General features: G+C 32.7%; 1 protein-coding gene across 2 annotated transcripts in view; it reads right to left on the reverse strand.

Moving 5' to 3' along the window:
- The window catches only part of UBR1 (ubiquitin protein ligase E3 component n-recognin 1), a 137,360-nt gene that overhangs the window by 71,591 nt on the left and 41,498 nt on the right, over positions 1–24,271 (reverse strand). For both annotated transcript variants that reach the window (XM_074289406.1, XM_074289407.1), the window contains exons 11-22: positions 24,074–24,172; positions 22,964–23,121; positions 20,419–20,518; positions 19,487–19,615; positions 14,383–14,563; positions 11,143–11,204; positions 10,278–10,388; positions 9,318–9,383; positions 8,949–9,050; positions 8,454–8,517; positions 2,590–2,714; positions 1,352–1,404 (exon numbers count right to left, since the gene is read on the reverse strand). In XM_074289406.1, coding sequence (XP_074145507.1) covers positions 1,352–1,404; positions 2,590–2,714; positions 8,454–8,517; positions 8,949–9,050; positions 9,318–9,383; positions 10,278–10,388; positions 11,143–11,204; positions 14,383–14,563; positions 19,487–19,615; positions 20,419–20,518; positions 22,964–23,121; positions 24,074–24,172 — 1,250 coding nt within the window. The remainder of the gene's footprint in view (positions 1–1,351; positions 1,405–2,589; positions 2,715–8,453; positions 8,518–8,948; positions 9,051–9,317; positions 9,384–10,277; positions 10,389–11,142; positions 11,205–14,382; positions 14,564–19,486; positions 19,616–20,418; positions 20,519–22,963; positions 23,122–24,073; positions 24,173–24,271) is intronic.

Below are 24,271 nucleotides of genomic sequence, written 5' to 3' on the forward strand. Positions count from 1 at the left end.
GTTATACTGTAACACATGTAAAATGTATGGGATTGCCTGTCATCTAGGGGAAGGAGTGGAAAATTTGGAAAAATGAATACAAGGGATAATGTTATGAAAAAAATTACTCATGCATAGATACTGTCAAAAAATTTTATAATTATATATAAAAAAAAGTCTGTATCATAAAAATAAACCAGAAAACATTTATAACTATGATAACATACATTTATTTGAAATAAACTAAAAATGTTAAATGTTTTAAAAACCCAGAGAAGGAATATTTTTAATTAATAAAAATATTTCTCCTTCAAACAATACATGGTTTTTTTCTTTAAACAAAATAATATTTTGTGGGGCGAAAAAATTTTTTTTAAAGATACCATGGAAATGCTAGAGAAATGTACCATAATTTATTATCACAATTTGTTTAAATATCACAATTTATGGTTACTCAATTATCTTTAGATGTTCTCAGGTAAGGTTCTGTTTTTAAACTCCCTGCAATTACTTTTTTATTATATAATAAGAGCTCTATTTTTAGAACTAAGAGCATCCAGAGAGAATGGATTGTCAAACTGAGCCTATGGATTATATAATAAGGAATGGGTATAAGGGTTCACTTTTATCACTTCCAAAATCATCCATAGTCAAATGAAATTGCCTTCTAGTAATTCTGCAAATCCCTTTTATACTCCTCACTTTTGTTAACTCCAGCCACCATATTTTTCCTATATGCTTTTTTGTTGACTCCCCCCAAAAATTTATTTCATGGCTTATTATTATTAATTTATTAAGATTTACTGTATTTGAGTCCTCCCTACCTCTCAATCCTCATTTCATTAAAGATCTTTAATAGTCATATCTAAAATTTTTTCACATCTAATAAACTTCCTCAGGCTTGTCCTTAAGTTTTGGATACATTAAAGCAAAATTAACTTAAAGTATACCAACCACAAAAGTATTTACATTTGAAAAGGAGAGTTTTGAACATGAAAAAAGGTTTTAAATTCAAAGGAATAATGTTATCATGAAGAAATGATAGGCTCTCTACACATGGTAAATTATAGCTATAAAATTTTGGTGCTCTATGTCCAAGATTTAACATCACTTGGTTTTGCCAGGATTTTAATACAAATTAAGAAATACTTTTTCTCAATATTTTGCAAAAAAATTTTTTAAGGATAAATAAAAAACGCGCCCCTGTTTCTAATGATACTGAATTAACTTTTAAATTCTTCTTTGTATACTTGGAAATAAATATTTTGGAGTGCAATTCTGGAAGTTCAGATAAGCATTTTTTAACTTCTACAAATTACATGAATAATGATCATACTAACTTTTAAAATAATTTTAAAGACAAAGCACTTACTTAAATATGGCCACTTTGTTGATGACTTTCTCTAAGCCAGTTTCATTGTTTTCCTGCAGAAATAATATTTTTGTTATTTGCCTTTATATGATTTCGTTCTTTTTTATGTTAACATGATAGAAATCTTCACAACTGTCAATAAACTATACTGCTTCTGTGATAATAAAAAGTCAATCTGCAGTATAATAGAGAGGAAATTAACTTTTAGTTTTTTTGGATAAATTTTCCTAATCAAAACTTCGACAGTCTCATCAGTTTCTGACAGCAATACTGTCTATCTTCTGGTAAAGTTTGATCTCGTGATTTTTTTTTTAGAAATTATAATCAAATGATCAAGTATAAAATTTCAGTTTTCTCATTTGTAAAGTGAATATAATTAAACCATCTATCTTGTAGAGGGTCACAGTCAGTGGGAAACTCAGGGTAAGGCATAAGAACTTTCAGTCCAGAGGGAACATGCTAACAATGCCTGGTTTGGCTCCCCATCTCCCCTAATGGCTCTCAGCCTTCCTGAGACATCAACCTGTGTTGAGATTGAAGCACAGTGATAGCAGGTGGAAGAGTGATACCATGTGGCAAACTACATAGCAAATTGTTTATGTGGTCCTACATGCTCAAAGCTGTTTTTGTTACATTATATAAAGGGTAAAGTCCTTGAAATAAACGGACTCCCATTTTCCCACCATCCTCAGGAGTCCCACCTCCACTAGGAAGAGCTATTTTAATCACTCTGGAGTGGGGGCTCTAGAAAGCAACTGTATGTTTTGTTACCCCAACTTGAAGGTTCTAGAAAACAGGACTCAATATTTTAATCACCCCATCGTGGGGATTCTAGAAAGCAGTACACAACACTATCTCACAGGACTCTTACAAAGGAAAGAAAGCACTTGATAAATTTTAAAATGCTATTAAATGATGAGTTACATCAAATATGTACAACAATTGATGAGAATAGCTACATGTATTTTCAATATTCCAAAAGAGCTGTGATTTTTGTTAGTTTAAATATTCCTTTCACCAGCGGAGATCACAACTCTGTCAACCTTCAACAGAAGATTTTGAATTTGTGTCCAAAAAATGCAGCCATTTCATAAAACTTTTGGAGAACTGATAAATATAACACAGTATTTCAGGAAAGATCCTTTTTTTAAAAGGAAACTTTAATTTTATAACTAACAAAGGACCAGGGGGCCTAAAAAGTAAAATGTTTTTAATTAAAGGGAAAAACCCCTACTCACATTCTCTGGTAAGGATTTGGCAATAATACTATGAGGCATAGGTTCAATGCAAAGTAAGTGGATAATTTCCCTCATAATAACCTCTTCTTTATCCACGTTACCCACTCCAGGCACATAACGCTCTCCTAATAAGAACAAAAGAAAAATGAAGAATGATGAATATTAGAATACCAATACTATTTGTTTAAATTGTAATCTCCCATGCAGGACTTATAGAAATTACATTTTGTGAAATCTCAGCTTGTGTATACAGTTGTGTAAAAGATAAGAAATATTTGCAGTTTCTCTAAATTTAAACCCTCTAGGATAGTAAGCACTTAATAATTGCTTATCCATTCAACCATCCTTCAAACTACAAAGTCTATTCAACTACATTAGAAGACATTTCTAATTATGACAAACACTAGTCAATTAATTAAATCAGGCACAGAGCACCTGAATAGTTAATATCAATGAACTGTTTCTTCTTCAAACCTTCACTAATCAATAATTTTCCCCTTGTCTGCCTGTATCAAAAAAGGAATAAAATGACAATTCTTTTTTAAAAGCCACTTTTTAAGGAACTTAGCAAGATACCATTAGTATTAAGCAACAACCAGGAAAAAAATTAGGGACAACTTAGTATTGTTAAATTTGCAATAATATTTGTTTATACTCCACTAATCCATATTGTAAAAAGGAAGCCATGTAGCCAGATTCTGCTTCATCAAAATCATCATGAGCCTATTAGCAGTAACAAGGAACCTTTCATGCTTCCAATTGCCATCTAGGTATCAGTTTCAGTTTCTGGAAATCCTACCATTAGCAATACACACTGAAATTTCTGTGTTGGTACTGTGATAGCCCTAGGCTTGTCACGAAAGGAATCCTTTGCAGTTCAGAAATTTCCTCTAAAGTAAATCTTAACAATGGCATATGTTTAACCTATATTGGATTACTTGCTGTTTAGGGGAGGGGGGAGGAAGAGAAAGAAGAATAATTTGGAACACAAGATTTTGTGAGAGTGAACGTTGAAAACTATCTTTGCATTACTTTGAAAAAAATAACAAAGTAAACCTTAAAATGTTCCAGGACTACTCTGAAGGGTTTATGATGAATAATCCTACCCATACACAGAGAAAGAAATGATTGTGTCTGAATAGAGACTGAAGCATTTTCTCTCAAGTTTATTTTTGGTGGGGTGAGGGTGTTTGTTTTGTTTTGTTTTCAGGGGGAGAAATATGTTTTCTGTCTTATGATTTTTATGGAAATATTTTATGTAACTTCACATGTGCTTTATTAAGGGGGTTTGGGACTGGATATAAGTGAGAGAATCTGGAAGTTTTAAAAACAAACATAAAAAAATTGTTTTAAATGTAATGTGGAAAAATATTAAATAAATTAAAACTCTAAAGTAAATCATTTGTCCTTCCATGAAACTCGTAATTTCTAACAGACTGAGTAATCCTGAAGCACAACCCTTACCAAGTTACTTAACTGCTCCCAATGTCTATAGCCTAAACATCCAACATGAGATATGATTGCCCCAGTAAAGGAACTGAGATTTTCAGCTGAAAAACATTGAAATACCTAATACACAAGTTGTAGCAGGTGGATAGGCCTGCCTGACATTATCACAGTATAATCAATACCAGGTATGACTATAAACTTGGCTCAGATAACAAATATATTGCTTTAGTCTATTGAAATGCCAGCTCTCTATTCTGTCTTCCTACAAACTTTATTTCAATTCTTCCACAACACTTAGCATATTATGCCTATGTCCATACTGAGATCTTTATTGTATCTTTAATATCACCTAAATTTCTTCCATGTGTCCCTTCTCCTATCTCTTTCTACAGAGCAATTCCAGATAAAATTTTAAAAAAAGAGAGAGAAAAAAAAAAAAAAAGAAAAAAAAAAAAAAAAACCTGGGGCAGCTAGGTGGTGCAGTGGTTAGAGCACCAGCCCTAAAGTCAGGAGGACCTGAGTTCAAATCTAGTCTCAGACATGTAACACTTCCTAGCTGTGTGACCCTGGGAAAGTCACTGAACCCTAATTGCCCTAACATGCACTCTTTCTCTCTCTACCCTCCACTCTCTTCCCCACATAATATCTAACAACATATTCAATGTTCCTCACTCACTGATTCCCCCACTCCTGCAAAGGAATGGAAGGGAAGATATCTTTATATAAGCCTTCCTTGGAGTCAATTTTGTTCTTTATAATTGTGCAACATTCATTTTTGTCTAGTGGGTGTTTTTCAATTTAAAAGCCTAATAAATGTTTGTTGATAACCTATATTCTGGCTGTGCTTTACTTCATTCTGAATTTTTCTTTCACTCAAATCTCTCCATAATTCTCTGTATTGATCATGTATATCACTGCTTCTAGTTTTTATTTCAGTTATGCCCAACTCTTCATGACCCCATTTGGAGTTTTCTTGGCAAAGATACTGGAGTGGTTTTCATTTCTTTTTTCTAGCTCATTTTATAGATTAGAAATGGAGGTAAAGAGAGTTAAGTGACTTGCCAAGGGTCACAAACTAGTGAGATTGAATTTTAATTCAGATCCTCCCAACTCTGGAGCTTCCTCTCTATCCACTGTGCCATCTAGTTGCCCTACATCATTTCTAATATCACAATAATTATTTCATTACATTCATATGCCACAATTTTTTTGGCTATTACTCAATTGATGGGAATTTACTTTTGTTTCCAATTCTTTGCTGCCACATCTTTTTGTTACTAGCTTATAATCTCCACAAGGACATGGATGATGTTTTCTACATGAGGAAATACCTAGTAAATTTTTGTTGAACTGAAAGCCCTTAATTTCTTCAAACCAATCTCATCATTTTACAAACAAAGCAACTGAAAACCATGGTGAGAGGGGAGAGCGGGAAAAGAGGAGAAAAGAAGGGCAGGGAGAGGAGGAAGTATTATCGAGAGTGATCAGCTACATTTCTGACCCTAATTCTAGGAGTCTTTCATTAACATTATTAACAAATTGTTTTTTACAATGCCAACTCTTCGATATTATGGCCACCAAAATGAACTTATACCTAAGAATATAATGTCTTTTATTGTTCACATTTCAAATAATGTTTTGGTTTTCTGGAGAAGGATGAAGAAGGCTGCCCAGACCTCTAATCTAACTGGCTTTGGGTACTGCAGGTGAAGAAGTTTCCCTTACCAATGCAAGATAACAAACTAGTCAGCAACTGCATGGGCATGGAGGCTTGAACTATATGGAGCTAAATTAAAAAGAAATTGGGAAATATTTAGTTAACTAAATAAAAATATAAAAGAATGTTACTGTGTGGTTTTCTAAGCCCATCTGCAGGTACAGGGATCCTTATATGGTTCAAGGGCCTAGTTTGCAATTGAATTAGACATGATTGACCTAGCACTTGAACTGAGGGCTTTTTGACTTGAACATTTGCTCTCTATCCCTTACACCATACTGCCTCTCTTCTAATCACATATTTCAGATTTTAAAAAGGGAAAATATGAATATTACTCTAAATATTCAAAAACATTAAAAATGAAAGTTATATTAAAAACCTTTCTCTTTATCTCTACTAAAAAAAAAGGCAATTACTTATTATTGTTCTGTAAGAAATGACCAACAGGATGATTTCAGAGAAGCCTGGAGAGAACTACATGAACTGATACTAGGTGAAATGAGTAGAACTAGGAGATCATTGTACAGGGCAACAAGAAGATTATATGATGCTCAATTCTGATGGTCGTGGCTTTCTTCGACAATCAGATGATTCAAACCAGTTCCAATTGTTCAGTGATGAAGAGACCCATCTGCACCAGAGAGAGAACTGTGGGAACTGAGTGTGGAACACAACACAGCATTTTCACTCTTTCTGTTGATGTTTGCTTGCATTTTGTTTTGCTTCTCTTTCTTTCTTGGGCAGCATAATAACTGTATAAATATGTATGTATATATTGGATTTAACATATATTTCTACCATATTTGACATATATTGGACTACTTGCCATATAGAGGAGGGCATGAGGGAAGGGGGAGAAAATTGGAATACAAGGTTTTGCAAGGGCTAATGTTGAAGAATTGTCCATGCATATCTTTTGAAAAATAAAAAGCTTTAATTAAAAGAAAGAAAGAAAAGGCAAGGCAATTCCTAAAAATTTTTTTAAAGCATGCTTCAATCTGTATTAAGACAAAATAATTTCTTTCTCTGAATATGGATACCATTTTTTTTTTTAATCATAAGTCCTTCAGAGTAACCTTAGATCCTTGTATTTCTGAGAAAAGTAAAGTTATTCACAGTTGATCAGCCCACAACATGGCTACTGCTTTGTACACAGTATATTTCACTTTGTAAGCTCATGGAGGACCTTCCAGATTTTTCTGAAAGCATACTGCTCATCATTTCTTATAGAATAATAGTATTCCATAATAATCACATACCACAATTTATACAGCTATTCCCCAATTGATGGGCATCCCCTTAATTTCCAACTCTGCACTGAGAAATGAGCTGATATAATTATTTTATACACACATAGATCCTTTTTCTTTCTTTCTGTTTTTTATTTATAATCCTTTGAGCATAATTCCAAACTGCTCTACAGAATGGCTGAATCAGTTCACAATTCCACCAACAATGCATTAATGTCTCAGTTTTCCCACATTCCCTCCTAGATATATCATTTTCCTCCTCTGGCTTACTAACCAATCTAACAGGAGTGAAGTAACACTGTAGCAATTTCTAAAGGCTTAATAGATTAGCATTATTGTCAACCTAAAAACACTTTAAATGCCTAACTTTATATTTAAATATTCTATGACCTCTTTCTGTACAGTTCCTTTGGGATTTACTAATCTCTTAACTTCAACCAGCAATGCCTATAGAATTTGTGGTTTGAGGCTTGGGGATGGGGAATGTAATGCATACTTCGAAAGACCAAACAAAATGTTTACTTCTTGTTTAAAAAGTGACAACAGTTTAACTATATCATCTGTTGAAATATGATTATCTAGCAAATGGGTATTTGAAATAGATCAGGTATTAATAACAGCTCACATGTATGAGTTTTATATATCACTTCAGATATTTTATTTCATTTGATCCATGCAACCACTGCCAAAGGGATAGACAAGTAAGTATTCTCATTTTCTAGATGAGGTCACTGAAGTTCAGAGAGATCACATGCCGTGGCCCAGATCACAGAGCTTATTAGCAGAGATCACTTGAGACTTGAATTGGTCTTCTAATGTTTATATGTAGTGTTTCTGTTCTAAGTTGCCAAATAAGGAAACTGGCCTTGAGTTTTAAATTCAGTACCTGCAAACTCATTCCTTTAATCAAGAAATATTTAGGTTAATTGCAGCTATATTATCAAATTTCCACCTCTAACAGTCAATGTAAATGATTAAGAATACTGATGAACTAGTTTTCTTCTCTCTGATCATTATCTATGGAAAAAATGTCCAATACTTCCATGTCGCTTTGATAGAAAACAATGAAAATATAAGCTGAAGTACTATTTTATTTCTACATACGTTCAATATCTTCCCATGCCTAAAAAGCTGACAACACTGGATCTGCAGGTTTTCTTCATATAAGTTTTGCCCCATCCAAGGCAAAGTATCATCAATCTAATAGATACTTCTAAGTTAGTACAACACATCAAGCAATCAAAGGCAAATCTATACATTCCATGCTTTCTGGCAGTGGCTTTTTTAGTCTTTTTAAAATTTATGTTAAAATTAGTGTTATACATTGCATTAGGAGAATGAACTACATAAAATTGTAATAACCTCATTAATTCTTCTAAATCTTCAAAAAGCAACAACATTCTATTCCAAAAATATTTGTTTTAATCTTGTTACCTCAGGATTCTTACCCACAATGTAGATGAAGAGCTGAAGCATTTCTTCTATTAGTGCATTATATTGTTTGATCAAATCCTATAGAATTTTAAAAAAGAATAATTCAGTTACATCAGAACATAAGAAAATGAAAAATGTCATATTGGATCAGTTCAATGGTTCATTTATTTCCATATTTCCAGACTGATTATAGCACCAGGGCAAATAAACTCAAAAGGCTAAGGATGTACTCCATATATTATTAGCTTTCTATAAAAAAAATTCAATATTGAAATTAATTCTATTTAACTTTAGCTCCTTTCCTTTATAATTACTTTCTTCCTTCCCTTGTTAGAAGAAAAAGTAGCTATGGACTCAGGGTTGTCAGCAATGGTGGGAGTGTACTTTATGTATTAAAAGTGAATATTCAAATGTAGCAAATAAATATTACAATATATCATTAATTTTTTTTTTAAAGCTCAATATTGATATTCATGGAATGAATTAACCTACCCTATTCTGCTACTTACCTGGTCCTTGGTGGGAACAAGCTTCCTAAAAGCATCAACAAGTTCATATCTCTGAAGTATCAATAACAAGAAATTGTTGGGATCCATCAAAGATGCGCCAATCTGTGTAATATACCCAGAAACATACACAACCATAAAATTTCTCATTTGTTAATAATTGTAATTTGATTTTCATGTAATGGTCAGGAAAATTACAAAAGAAGCTAGTGCAAGATTATCCAGCAGCAATTTTCAGTATTATTCTACCAAATACCACATAACAATGAAATAAAAGTTGATAAAAGTAAGAAACTATAGTAGCTTAAGTAGAAAAGATTTTGAGGACTAATAAGGCAACAATACTAGTTATAATTAGAAAGAGATTATTACCTGAAGCATGATGATATCTTTGTCATACATCTCCTCTCTGCATTTAACATCTTGATAATAAAATACCTACAAGGTAAAAATGAGTAAATAGATTTAAATGGAAGAAATTGTAATTAAGGTTAATTATAACAATAAACTATTCTTACTAAATCTAGAAATTGGAGAAGAAAATAGAAAACCACTCTAGTATCTTTGGCAAGAAAATCACATGGACAAGATTGGCATGCTATGACTCCATGGAGTCATAGAGTTGGACAGGACTGAATGAGTGAACAACAACAATAACAAATCTAGAAGTTATCTAAGGACAATAAGAATTTAGAGAAATTGTACTAGTGGATAAGTCTCAGTGCCCTTGCTCTTTTCTTTGGGGTTCATGAATCTCCAATGCTTATCCATTACTCTAGTTCTACCTAAGGGCCAGCTGTCAAAATTTTTCTTTCCCTTTTATAATGAAGAGAGATCATAAGAGTGTGAGATAAATAGATTGTAAAGAAACAACTTTGAATATAAAAACTGTGATCTGTTGCCAATCAGAAAACAGTTCTTAAGGATCTCTTCTGTATAGAGTGCTATCTCTGGGGAAATCATTAATTAAGATAAAACATGTCCTCTCCCACAACAAATAAAAACAAATGATATGTGTATAATGGAGTTATTAAGACCTTAATGATACATGTCACAAAGCAAGTAATTAATGCATGCTTATTGAATGAATTCAATATGTGAAATTATCCACCACTAAAATCATAGCCTGATCCTTCATGTTGCAGGCAAAGCTTCTTGAAAACTATGACAGTAGAGCACAAGCTCTAGCAGGTATTACTGATCAAGAAAGGCTTCAAAAACAGATCCATTTGTTGCTTGAGGATTAGTCTCACTGCACATATAGACTCATTTAATGGAAAAGGTTCAGTGACTGTTCAGGTTCAAAAATGTGAAGAGTAGGCTTTGATGTACCTGACTAATTAAGGAAAGACCATTTCTTCGCCACATATCAGCCCCAACTTGGGCAACCAGAACCAGACAACGCAAAGGATATTCCACCAGCAACTCTACTTGAAAATCTTCCTAAAGGTAAATAGCACACAAGATTAGTATTTTAATTTAAGTAGATTAAACTATAGAGACAAGTCTGTATGTTTTGGAACTACAGTGATACTACTAAGAAGTATCAAGTTATCAAGTGATTTGGAGTACAGATAACTCTACCTATCTTCTGCTATTGTTGTCTATAGGCTTAGAATAGCTTTACAGGGGGAAAAAATGGGAGACAATGTTGGAGGAGAGGTGACAGAAGAACTTGCCTTCTTCTGGTACTATCCTTTAACACAGGGCAAGGCATGCTCTAACAAGAGAAAAAATTTTAAGTGTAAAATGTACATTTTTATTAAAAAAAAAATTTAAACCTAGAAACATGCCACACAAGTAACCTGACAACTCATACAAAAGGTAATGGTTTAAATATTTTATGACATAAAAGAGCACTGGACCAGAAAGGAAGACTTGGATTCTAGCTCTAATTTTGTTACCAATTGGCTTATGATTCTGAGTAACTCAATGGACTTCTCGAGGTTTCAACTTTCTCATCTTTAAAATGAGTAAGTTGAACTAAAGATTTCTCAGGTCAATTTTAGGTATAAAATTCTAATGGAATTTCAACATGTCACAAGGATAATTTTCTAAATAAGAATTTTTAGTGGATTTTCAGAGTATCTTGTTTTCTTTTTTGACTATTTCTTCATAATATCCTTTACTATTCATCAACTAGGAAATGCTGAGAAATGGAAGATAAGAAAAATCAAGACTTAGAGCAAATACTTACTGAAGGCACAAATTCATGCAGTCTTGAAAAGGCTCCAATCTTACTTAAACGTACATGAAGACCTAAAATATGAAAGAGAAATGAGTTTAACAAAATCAACCAATGTTGCTCAAGTTAATTTAATATCTTCTAAAAGATGAGGCAACCCTTTAAAAAGTTTGCTTTTTAAAGATAAGAATTATTTTCAATTTCTGACTTCACTTTTAATCAAGATTGTTAGTAAATGCCAGTATAAGTATAAAAGATTTAGAGCTAGATAAAGACTATTATTATATTATAAAGTCTATTAAAATCAACCTCCTCTTTGATTTGATCAGATTATTTGAATACTGAAGTCCAGAGAGGAAAAAGAACTTCTTCACAATCATGCAGGTGGTAGGTGGCTGAGGGAAAATATGAACTTGGGTTTTCTAAGTCCAAAGTCAGCATTCATTACTTATCATTCTGCTATTAATTATAATTTATAACTGGATAGCACTCAAAGGCAATTCATATTGAATAAATAACTAGGCAGATACGTATACAATAAATATGCTTATACATTATATAGAAAATATAGAGCTCATTCTAAATTTAATCCACATTAATAAAAGATTTAAAGACAAAAACTTTCTTATTAAGATGAGTAAGAATGTTGATACAAAATAATGTGATATTAAGAATAAGTGGGGGGAGAGACCTAAGTGATTTGGAGGATGGAGCACCAGCCCTGAAGTAAGGAGGACCTGAGTTCAAATATGGTCTCAGACACTTAACAGTTCCTAGCTGTGTGACCCTGGGCAAGTCACTTAACCCCAACTGCCTCAGGCAGGGGTGGGGGGGGGTAAGAATAAGTGGGAAGACTTTCTGTTATCATTTAAATGCCATAGAAAAGGATCAATATTGATTTTGTCCTGAAAACAGTCACATAATGAAGTTAAATCAAAAGAAGTATAGATTGCCAGATGTGAAACAATCAGAACCTGACAGGAGAGAAACAAAGAGATATTGTTTCAAACTATCATCAGTAAAAAAACCAAAAAACAACATATTACAATTAGATGAATGACTGAAAACAGGAATATGGGACTCAAAGGCAAATGGAAACTTTTTTTGATTTATTTGATTTTTTTCCAATTACATGTTAAAAAAAAATTTTAACATAATTTTTTATTATAGCTTTTTATTTACAAGATATATGCACAGGTAACTTTTCAGCATCGACAATTGCAAAACCTTTTGTTCCAACTTTTCCCCTCCCCCCCACCCTTTCCCCCAGATGGCAAGTTGACCAATACATGCTAAATATATTTTAACAATAATTTTAAAAAATGTTGAGTTCCTAATTCTCTCCCTCAATCCCACGATACACATTAAGAAGGCAAACAGTACCGGTTATATATGTGTAGTCATGCAAAACACCTCCTTATTGGTCATACTGAGAAAGAAAATACAGGATAAGAACCACGAAAAAAAACCCTCCCCCCAAAATTTAAAAAGCAACCCCCAAATCATTTCTATCTATAGACTACATCAATTCTTTCTCTGAAGGTAGAGAGCATTTTTCATCGTGAATCCTTCAGAATTATCTTAGATCATTATACTGTTGAGAAAGCTAAGTCATTCACAATTGATTATCACTACTGTTACTGTGTACGATGTTATCCACAGTTCATGTAAGTTTTTTTTTTTTTTTTTTTAAAGCATCCTGCCATCTTTTCAAACACTTTTTTAATGAGTGGTGGCATTAGTAACAAGACGATGAAAATGGACAGTGGGAAGTATCAAGAATAAGCATATCTTTATTTCAGTTTAAATTTGATTAGGTGGATTCCAAAATAGAACAGTAACTTACAAAAAGAGAATGTGAAAAATCCTTATAGATGGTCTACAATCTGTTAAAGAAGCTAAAGAAAGTAAGGGGCTCAAGATAGAACTGGCAAGCAATAATGTATGGCATACAACATTTGGTGAGAGACAACAGAACTTCTTACTGTGGAGAGAAAACTGGCCTCAATAACACTCAAGTCCTGCCTTCAATATCTAATGATTATGTGATTCTGAGAAAGTCATTTAACTTCTCAGAGCCTGAGGCAAAACTCTAATATTCCAAGCTGCACTGATAGCATATATTGATAAGAATTTTCCTTTACAATCTATACACTAATTCAGGTCAATTCCAATAGACTTGTGATGAAAAGAGCGATCTGCATCCAGAAAGAGCACTGTGGAGACTTCTTGCGGATCACAATGTAGTATTTTCACTTTTTTTGTTTGCTTGCTTTTTATTCTTTTGCATTTTTTTCTTTTTGATCTGATTTTTGTGTGTGTGTGTGTGTGCAACATGATAATCATGGAAATAAGTTTAGAAGAATTGTAAGTATTTAAGCTATATATTGGATTACTTGCTATCTAGAGGAGGGAGTAAGAGAGGAGAGAGGGAAAAAAATTTGGAATATGAGGTTTTGCAAAGATGAATGTTGAAAACTATCTTTGCATATCTTTTGAAAATAAGAAGCTATTATTAAAAAAATGAAAAATCACTTAAGTTTTTAGTTGTTACTAGTATAAAAAGTCAAAACATGATTCACAGCACAACTGCACTGAATCTCAGCATGAATGTCTAATTGCTAATATTCATTAATTGGAAGACTATTAGTTTAAAAAAAAAAAAGTCCCATATACTGATGAAATCATAAGACTGGATTAAAAAAAAAAAATCAATCAACCCATATTTGGAATGATCTAAGCAGAGGCAAGGGTCCCAAATGACCAGCGGCTAAACTAAAATGGTCTATTGATCCAAAAAAGTTTTAGTAATGCTATTTAACAACGTCTTTAAAATAGAATTATGCCTTTTTCAGTCCATCAAGTCCAATGCAGTTTTATCGAAGTAGATTAATAAGTAAAATAAAAAGTCAGAACATTACTTCAAGTTCTTAATAAATTCAGGAAACCACCTAACTGAATGCAAAAGACAAAAAAAAAAAAAAAAAAGTTATATAATTATTGATCATTTAAAGCATATATATACACATATATATATGCTTGTGCTTAACTTCTATAGTAAAGAGAACTAAAATATGCTCCTAGACTGACATTTGGATTAAAATTTAATCTGAATTAAAAATTCTGAATTAAATTAATTAAATTTGAATTAAAAAAAAATATTTGTTAAAAAAAAAAGACCTATTTGGAAGCAAGAGGAACTTTGAACACAAAAAAACAAAGACCATGTAACAAGTCAGAAAAGATACTCACCAGCAAGTGTCCTAGAAAGTGGCAAATGTATGCTGACAGGATCTGTAGACACTCTGTAGGGCTTGCATTCCAAAGTGTGGCCATACAAGTAAATTACAGACTTTTCATAAGAATTGTTATTTAAAGTACACTTCATCACAGCTTCATAACAGTCTTTATAAGCCACTAATAAGAGGTCTTCCTATAACCAAACAATAATAGAAGAATTTAACAAGCCAGTCATTTAATTTTGTTCAGCAAAAATTTGCTAAATATCAACTCTGCGTAAAGAGTACTATAAAGGGTATCTGGGAAGAGAAAAATACAAAGTGTAGATAAGATATATGTCTTAACCACCTACCTGGGGAATATGACACAAATAATAAAAATATAAAAAGTTCATTAAAGAGCAAAGCACTTTGTGAGGTGAGTAAAAAAATCTTATTGACAAAAGAAGCAGCAGGGAAAAAACAGCTTCTGGAAGAAGGCAGCATTTGAATCAAGCTTCAACATTTGGATAAGAACTGAAGAACAGGCAAAGAAGATGGAAGGCATTTAAGGTACACAATGCCACCAAAACCATTTGGTGTTGGCTAAGAAATAGACTAGTTGATCATTGGAATAGGTTATGTTCACAGGACAAGATAGTGAATAAAAATAGCAATCTAGTGTTTGGCAAATCCACAGATCCCAATTTTGGGGATAAGAATTCATTATTTGACAAAAACTGCTGGGAAAACTGGAAATTAGTATGGCAGAAACTAGGCATGGACCCACACTTAACACCACATACTAAGTTAAGATCAAAATGGGTCCATGATTTAGGCATAAAGAACTAGATCATAAATAAATTAGAGGAACATAGGTAGGATAGTTTACTTCTCAGACTTGTGGAGGAGGAAGAAATTTGTGACCAAAGGAGAACTAGAGATCATTATTGATCACAAAATAGAAAATTTTGATTATATTTGACTGAAAAGTTTTTGTACAAACAAAACTAATGCAGGGAAGTAACAAATTGGGAAAACATTTTTACAGTTAAAGGTTCTAATAAAGGCCTCATCTCCAAAATATACAGAGAATTGATTCTAATTTATAAGAAATCAAGCCATTCTCCAATTGATAAATGGTCAAAGGATATGAACAATTTTCAGATGATGAAACTGAAACTATTTCCACTCATATGAAAGAGTGTTCCAAATCACTATTGATCAGAGAAATGCAAATTAAGACAACTCTGAGATACCACTACATACCTGTCAGATTGGCTAAGATGACAGGAACAAATAAGGATGAATGTTGGAGGGGCTGTGGGAAAACTGGGACACTGATGCATTGTTGGTGGAGTTGTGAAAGAATCCAACCATTCTGGAGAGCAATCTGGAATTATGCCCAAAAAGTTATCAAACTGTGCATACCCTTTGATCCAGCAGTGCTATTCCTGGGCTTATATCCCAAGGAAATACTAAAGAAGGGAAAGGGACCTATGTGTGCCAAAATGTTTGTGGCAGCTCTTTTCGTAGTGGCTAGAAACTGGAAAATGAATGGATGCCCATCAATTGGAGAATGGTTGGGTAAATTATGGTATATGAATGTTATGGAATATTATTGTTCTATAAGAAATGACCAGCAGGATGAATACAGAGAGGCTTGAAGAGACTTACATCAACTGATGCTGAGTGAAATGAGCAGAACCAGGAGATCATTATACACTTCAACAACAATACTATATGAGGATGCATTCTGATGGAAGTGGATATCTTCAACATAGAGAAGAGCTAATCCAATTCCAATTGATCAATGATGGACAGAATCAGCTACACTCAGAGAAGGAACACTGGGAAATGAGTGTAAACTGTTAGCATTTTTTGTTTTTCTCCCCAGGTTATTTTTACCTTCTGAATCCAATTCTTCCTTTGCAACAACAACAACAACAACAACAAAATTTGGTTCTACACATATATATTGTACCTAGGATATACTAAAATATATTTAATATGTATGGGAATGCCTGCCATCTAGGGAAGGGGGTGGAGGGAAGGAGGGGAAAAATTCGGAACAGAAGGGAGTACAAGGGATAATGTTGTAAAAAAAAAAAAAAAAAAAAATTACCTATGCATATGTACTGTCAAAAAATGTTATGATTATAAAATTAATTAAAAAAAATTAAAAAAATTTTTTTTAAAAAAGGTACACAATGCACTGCTGAAAGATCTCAAAAGACATGAGCATAAAATACAGGAACAAGAATTGTCACCACTATTATATAATATTATACTAGAAATGTTAGCAAAAGAGAAGAAAGGGGGACAGCTAGGTGGCGCAGTGGATAGAGCACCAGCCTTGAATTCAGGAGGACCCAAGTTCAAATCTGATCTCAGACACTTAACACTGCCTAGCTGTGTGACCCTGGGCAAGTCACTTAACCCCAGCCTCATTTAAAAAAAAAAAGAGAGAGAGAGAGAGAAGAGAAGAAAGAAATTGAAGGAATTAAGAATAATGAGGAAATAAAGCCCCTCTGCCTATGATATGATAATATACTTAGAGAATCCTTGAGAATCAACTGCAAAATTACTAGAAACAATTAACAACTTTAGCAAAGTTGCAGGATATAAAACAAACCTACATAGATAGTTGGTATCTCTATGTTACCAACAATGCCCAGCAGCAAGAGATAGAAAGAGAAATCCCATTTAAAATAACTGTAGAAAAGGACAGCTATGGTATAGTGAATAGAGCACCAGTCCTGAAGTCAGGAGGACCTGAGTTCAAATCTATCACTTAACCCCAATTGCCTCAGGAAAAAAACAAAACAAAACCAAAAAAAAAAAAACTGTAGACAATATTCAAAATATGGGAGTCTACCTGCCAAAACAAAGCCAGGAACTATATGAATACAATCACTAAACTTCTTCACACAAATAAAGTCAAATAAACAACTGAAAGATTATCAATTGCTCAAAGGTAGACTGGATTAATACAATAAAAATGACAATTCTACCCAAATTAATCAATCTACTTATGCAGTGCCATAGCAATCAAACTGCCAAAAAATTACTTTGTAGAGCAAGAAAAAAAAAAAAAAAAATAACAAAATTCATCTGGAAGAACAAAAAGTAGAGAATTTCAGGGGAATTCATGGAAACAAATGCAAAGTGGCACTAGACCTAAAATCATATTATAAAGTGGTAGTCATCAAACTATTTGGTACTGGCTCAGAAATAAAGTAGTCGAAAAGTGAAACAGGTTAGGTTCACGAGACAATGAAGAAACTGGAAATTTAGTGGATGCTTATCAATTGAAGTATGGTTCAATAAATTATGATAAATATAATATACAATGTACAGATTCTATACATACATATAATATATGTAATAGAATGTAATTGTTCTACAAGAAAGGATGAGCAGGCTGATTTCAGAAAGTCTGGAAAGACTTACATGAACTGATGCTGAGTGAAGAGAGTAGAAACAAGAGAACATTGTATGAAATGGAAATGCCATCTGTATCCAGAGAGACCAAATATGGATCAAAGTATAGTATTTTCATTTTTTTGCTGTTGTTTTCTTTCTCATGTTTTTTTTCTCTTTTGGTCTGATTTTTTTTGCATAACATGACAAATATGGCAATATGTTTAAAAGACTTGCACATATATAACCCATATCAGATTACGTGCTGTCTTGGAGAGGAGGAAGAGGAGAAAAATTTGGAACACAGTCTTACAAAAATGAATGTTGAAAACTATCCTTACATGCTTTTGGAAAATTAAAATACTATTTAAAAATTTTTTTAAAAAGAAAAGACAGAGCATACTCAAGAGACAAAAGGTAGTATACTCAGCTTTATGTAAGTATATGGAATACAGTAGAGGGCAATTAACAGGCCTAGAGAAAGTGATGTAGGATTACCACTTGAAGATGCTGAGGATATTTTGCCTGGGAAAAAGAACACTTACCAGGACATTACCATCATTATCAAGTATTCAAAAGGCTATTAAGTGGAAGAGGAACTCGATATGATCTTTCTGGCAATGGAGCACTAAATAAGTAGCAATGAAAAGAAGTTTTAACGAAGAAAATTTAGGACTACTCTAAAGAAAATTTCCTAATGACTTAAAACTATCCAAAAATAGAATGGTTTGGTTTTTGATAATATTCAATCTCTCATGAAATACTAAAGTAAAGGTTGGGAGATTATTTATAGAATAAGTTAGAAGGGACTCTTGGACAAGATGTCTTCTGTGGTCCCTTCAAAATCTTTGATGGAAATAATTCAAGGCTTGAAAGGCAAAGTGATGAGAAAAAAAGGTGGTGGGAGTATCCCTTAAAAGCCAGGTAAAAGAATGTGAACTTTACTCAGGCAATAGGGAATCAATGAAGATTTCTGAGTAGAGAAGTAATAAGATTAAACCATTACAAAGCCTAGAATGGTGACAGAATAGAGAAAAGAAGACTTCTTAGAAGGATAATAAAATAAATAATCCAATTAAGTAGTAATGATAACTTGTCCTAGGATGCTGGTACTAGGACAAAAAAGAAAAGGAATGGATATAAGAGGTGTCATGGAGGCAGAACTCATGGCCTTGGTAACCAACTGGCTATGACAGGTGAGAAAGAAGACAAAATTAAATAAAATACCAGGTTAAAAAAAAAAAAAAAAAAACCACCAGGTTTCAAATTTTAGAAACTGGGTAAATATCACTGATGTAAAAAGTGACGTCAGAAGGAGGAAAAGGTTTAAAGTAAAGAAAATAAGCTTTCTGTTAAAAAGGTGGTACCTATTCACTCATTCAACAAATATTTATAGAATTCTTCCTATGTACAAAGCACAGTGTGGACTATCTTAAGAATACAATAAAAGTAACCTCATTTATGGGTGGTATAATAAATCAAAGTTAATACATATTGATTGCCATATAAACAATACCAATTAGGTGCTAAAGAATAGAAACAGCAACAACTTCTAGCAGGATAAGAGTAAGAGTTAAGAACTAAGTGGTATGTGAGCTGTGCCTAAAAGGATGGGTATGATTTTATGAGATGGAAAGAGAGAGGGCAGATATTCCAAAAAGGAAAAACTTGAGTAAAATCATAAAAGAGTAAAAGAAGATCATAGATTTACTTACATCAGAAGCACACCATTCTTGAAACATCAATAGAATGTTCTTCAATTGCATCTGAATAGCAATAGCAGCCTCCCAATCTGGCTCCACTTCAATGTGCTGCCCAACTTGCCTTTTAATCTCTTCCATTCCCTGAAAATAAAATCCAAAAATTCACACACACACACACACACACACATACACACACTTTTAAAATATAGCTACAGATACATATAAACACATTTTTACATCTATACATGTGTATGTGCCTGTATGTGTTTATGTAAATATAAGCATGGTTGTTGTCTTCTACAATCCTTTTTTAAAGGCAATGTTGTCACAATCCCCCCCCAAAAAAAAATTAACAGAAAAATGGCTAATAAAAATGTCTTTAGTTTATATAAATTAGAGAACTAAAAAAAAAAAAAAAAAAAATTAAAAAAAAAAAAAAAGGACTGGTTCATTTTATAAAGAGGTAAACTAAAATACTAAATACTAATACTAATAAAACTATTAAGTGAATCCATAATGGAAATTCTATTTGTACACACACATTATACATTTCTATGTATTTCATGTCTTTTTTATTTAATTATCTTCAAAATAAAAACCATACATCATTACAAATATTTCTAGGATCAGGGGTCTGCAGCTGGAAGAAACCTCAGAGGTCATCCAGTTCAACCCACTCATTTTAGAGATGAGCAAACTAAGGTCATGGGAGATTAAGTGACTTGTCCAGAGTCAAGTATCAGGGGCAGGATTTGAAAATCAAAGTTATCTGACTCAAGAGTCAGCATTCTTTTCCTACATAGTAAAAGAAAAAAATAAACAAAACAAAACTTGAAGATCACACATGATCCTCAAAGATAAAGGACTTCAATGATTTTAGATAGATTCAATATCATTCCTCTCTCTATGTGTTCCATTAATGATGACCAGAGATAATATGGTACCTGCATGCATGCAAGAATCTTCAGGAATGATCGAAAACCTTCAAGAAATTGTAATTTTAATTTTTCTGACCATATTGCAGGCTTACTGATGAGAACATACCTGTTTCAAAAGACAAAGAAATATATTACTCACCTACTTAGGGATTATTTTATTGTTCACTGGGTTACAAATGCTATCATTAACATTCCTTATTTAAATAAAGCAACAACAACAAAAAAACCCATCTCATTTATTGCAATAACCTGAAACTCCAGTAAATAGGGATTTGGATATGCTAATTTATTTTTGGCTGATAAACCTTGGATGTGAATATGAGTACTTTGATAAATATCAGACAAGGAAGAAAATATACTTACATACTGTATATGAGGAAGCTATGGCTTTTTAACTGGGCTAAAATTTGACCTAACCTAACAAAGGTTTCCATTAGGTTGAATACAACCCAAACCCATATCCTGCTAAATGGAGAGATGGTGTATAGATTTGCTAGAAAGAGACAAATAAAGGAGTTGGCAGGGATGGTTTTATCATATAGATAAGAGGTGTCATTTCATGAAATACCTGATCACCAAATGACTTATGGTATATATATTTTTAAAAAGTTTGCCATTAATATAACTGTAGTCTATATTAGATTCTGTTGCAGAACGTTAAGAGACAGAAATTCTATAGAAAACTTCATAAGGATACCTGGATTCAAGGAACTTCTAAGACACTCATAACTTTAATGCTTTGAGTCTTCAATGCAAATGTCAGTATGTGCTGTAAAATTTTGTTCAGGAATAAGAAAAGAAAGGGCCAAAGGCAATTCTGAAGCCCCATTCTTGTAGTCTATATAGCTTATAAACATGGCAACAACAAGATTGTATGATGATCAATTCTGATGGCTGTGGCTCTTCTCAACAATGAGATTATCGGGCCAGTTCTATTGATCTTGTAATAAACAGAACCATCTGCACCCAGAGAGAGAGAGAGGACTGTGGGACATAGCATTTTCACTCTTTCTGTTGTTGTTTCCTTGCATTTTCTTTTTCGTTTTTTTTCTTTTTGATATGATTTTCTTGTGCAGTATGATAATTGTGGAAATATGTATAGAAGAATTGTACACATTTAACATATATTGAATTAGTTGTCACCTAGGGAAGGGGTTGGGAGAAAGGAGGGGAAAAAAATTTGGAATACAAGGTTTTGCAAGGGTAAACAGTGAAATTTATGCATATATTTTGAAAATTAAAAACTTTAATAAAAAAAGATCACATAAAAATAGCTTATAAACTTTAAGAGGTTCAGGTGTGAAACATGACATGCCTTAAATTATACAAAAAACTCAACTGATTTAGATTCTAAAACAAGAAATTTCTAATTATCAATGAGGAAGTTATTTCTAAGTCAGCAACATATGGTCAAATTTGTCAAAGCAAAGATCAAAATTAATATTCAATACAATAAAGATGAGAAGAAAAAGCATGTAGTTGAGGCGGATCCAAAATGACCTAGACCTATTTAAACAAATTGCTGGAGCTAAAAAATAATAATAATGATAAAATAAAAATTAAAAAATTTGAAGGGAAAGAAATTAGATCACCAAACTACCATCTCACAATTTTTTTTTAAACAAAGCTTATTTTATGTAAAGCAATTACTACAAAAAGGAGACTAAAAGAGCCTAAAAATTATTTCAGTCAACAAACATTTTATCTCCTTAATATAATATTTATGGTAGTCAAGGATGATACTGATTTAGAATATAAAATAATCTATAAATATTATCTTTTAAAATAACAAAAAACAGGAGAGAAACTGGAGAAAGTTTGGCACTAAGACAACAACAAAAAAGGAAAAGATATAACCTAATTTTCTTCTTTTCTTTTTTTCTTTTTCCTTTAGGAAGAAAAATCATTATTCTTACATTTAAATATCCACCATTGCTTACCTACTAATTAGAATACCTGAAGAGAAAAGTATGAATACAGAATAGTCACTGATCAAATTCAATAGTGCCCAAAGGGACTAAATGTTTGTTTTAAAATCAGTTTGGAAGAAATCCCTTGCGTCTAAGCTCCATACTCCACATATCCAAGTATTGGAGAATAAGGTTTATAGCCTGATACTCACCTTGATAACACACCAAAAGTGTCCACAAATTTAGAAGTGAGGTTGTTTTAACCACTTTACCGAAGGGTTTCTCAAAACCCACTTGCATCAGAAAGGTTCCTGTCCTTGTGGCCCAGTGTTCAATAGGGCATCACTCAGAATTGCAGTTGCCATAAGGAAAGCTCCCTTGGTCACTCTCTATGACTAGGAATTTCTCCCTACTATCCAACCTGAGGTTTAGGCACAATGAAAGTAGGTTTTGACAAGGCAAAATTAATCCAATTAGATAAACATGGGCATGGATTCACAGCAATCCTTTATTTCTTACTCTTCTGCAAACAAAATCCTTTATAACAAAATATAGTCATGGCTTATCTCAAAAGGGAAAAATAAAGTAAGAACACACACTACTTAAAAGATAACCCACACCATTTCCCAAAATCAACTTACTTGAGGTCACAAATAACTGCATATACCCTTCCCAATTTGTCCTGGCTGTAACCCTGGAAGTTGAATTTGTTGTTCTTGTCCAAGTATTCTGGTAAAACTTCTAGCAGTGTTTCAGTAATGACAGAGATAACATTCTGCTCTTCAATGAGATGACGAGCCTATACAGTATTTCAATAATACTGACTTTAATATCAAGGCTTCATATGTACATCAATTATTTATTCAGCAAATTTTAGAAAACAAAGTCTGCACTCAATCTACAAATCTTCAACCTTATCAAGTGTAAGATTCTCTACCATAAAACCCATTATAGAAGGAACAAAAAGAGAACCAGGATATATATTCATTATCAGTGTTCATGTAAGGAACAGTATAGATAACAGACATATCTTTCAAATTTGACTATATTAGCATCTGCTTAAGAATTACAACTCTTGCTTATAATTGTAGAATTAAGATTTAAAAGCAGGAGAAAGTAGAAATCATCTGAATCCCTCTGAAACCCAAAAGTTAAGTGACTTTCTCAAGTAAAGAAAACTGGTTTTTGAATTCAGGTCCATTAACTTCAGATCCAACATTCTTTCCACTATATCACGTTTCCTGTCCTGCTCCCTCAAACTATTATCCAGTCCACTGAAAATACATAGAAAGAACAGAAGTAATCCCTCAAAAGACAGCAAAGAAAACAGAGCTCTCTATTCTCAGGGACTAGGTACTATAATCTTAAACAAATGGAAATCTTCAGCAAGTCTCCCTCTTATCTTGACTTCTTACTCCAAAACAAAACAAAAAAATGTTCAACAAAGAATATTTAACAAAAATAAATTTTACATACCCACACATGCACTTTCCCTCATTTAGAAAGCACATTTTATTTAACTACATGGGCCCAAAATGGCTATGTGGATTCTGACAGACTCCCTCAACATCTATTTTCAGGAAACTTTGTACTGAAATCTTTATGTAGTTTTGGTGGCAAGTATTGAGTAGCAATTTTATTGATTGCTTTAACTTTCTTAATAATTAAGAAAACATAAATAAGAAATATGAAAATAATTAAAAGTAATCTGAACAACAAAGAATAGGAACAAAACAGTAACCTGTACATACCAAAGTTGGGACAGTAAACATCTGAACTGATAATGCAGTCACAGAGAGACTTCTATCATGATCATCACTGATGTAGTCTTTCTGCAGTGGTTTATAAAACTGAAAGATTTTTAGAGAATCTTAATTACAAACTATTATTAGAAACTTTTCAAATCCATGGATTTAAGTAATGTACAGGGACAACAATATTAGAAATAT

The sequence above is a fragment of the Sminthopsis crassicaudata genome, chromosome 2 (assembly GCF_048593235.1).
Source record: "Sminthopsis crassicaudata isolate SCR6 chromosome 2, ASM4859323v1, whole genome shotgun sequence".
Classification (NCBI taxonomy): Eukaryota; Metazoa; Chordata; class Mammalia; order Dasyuromorphia; family Dasyuridae; genus Sminthopsis; species Sminthopsis crassicaudata.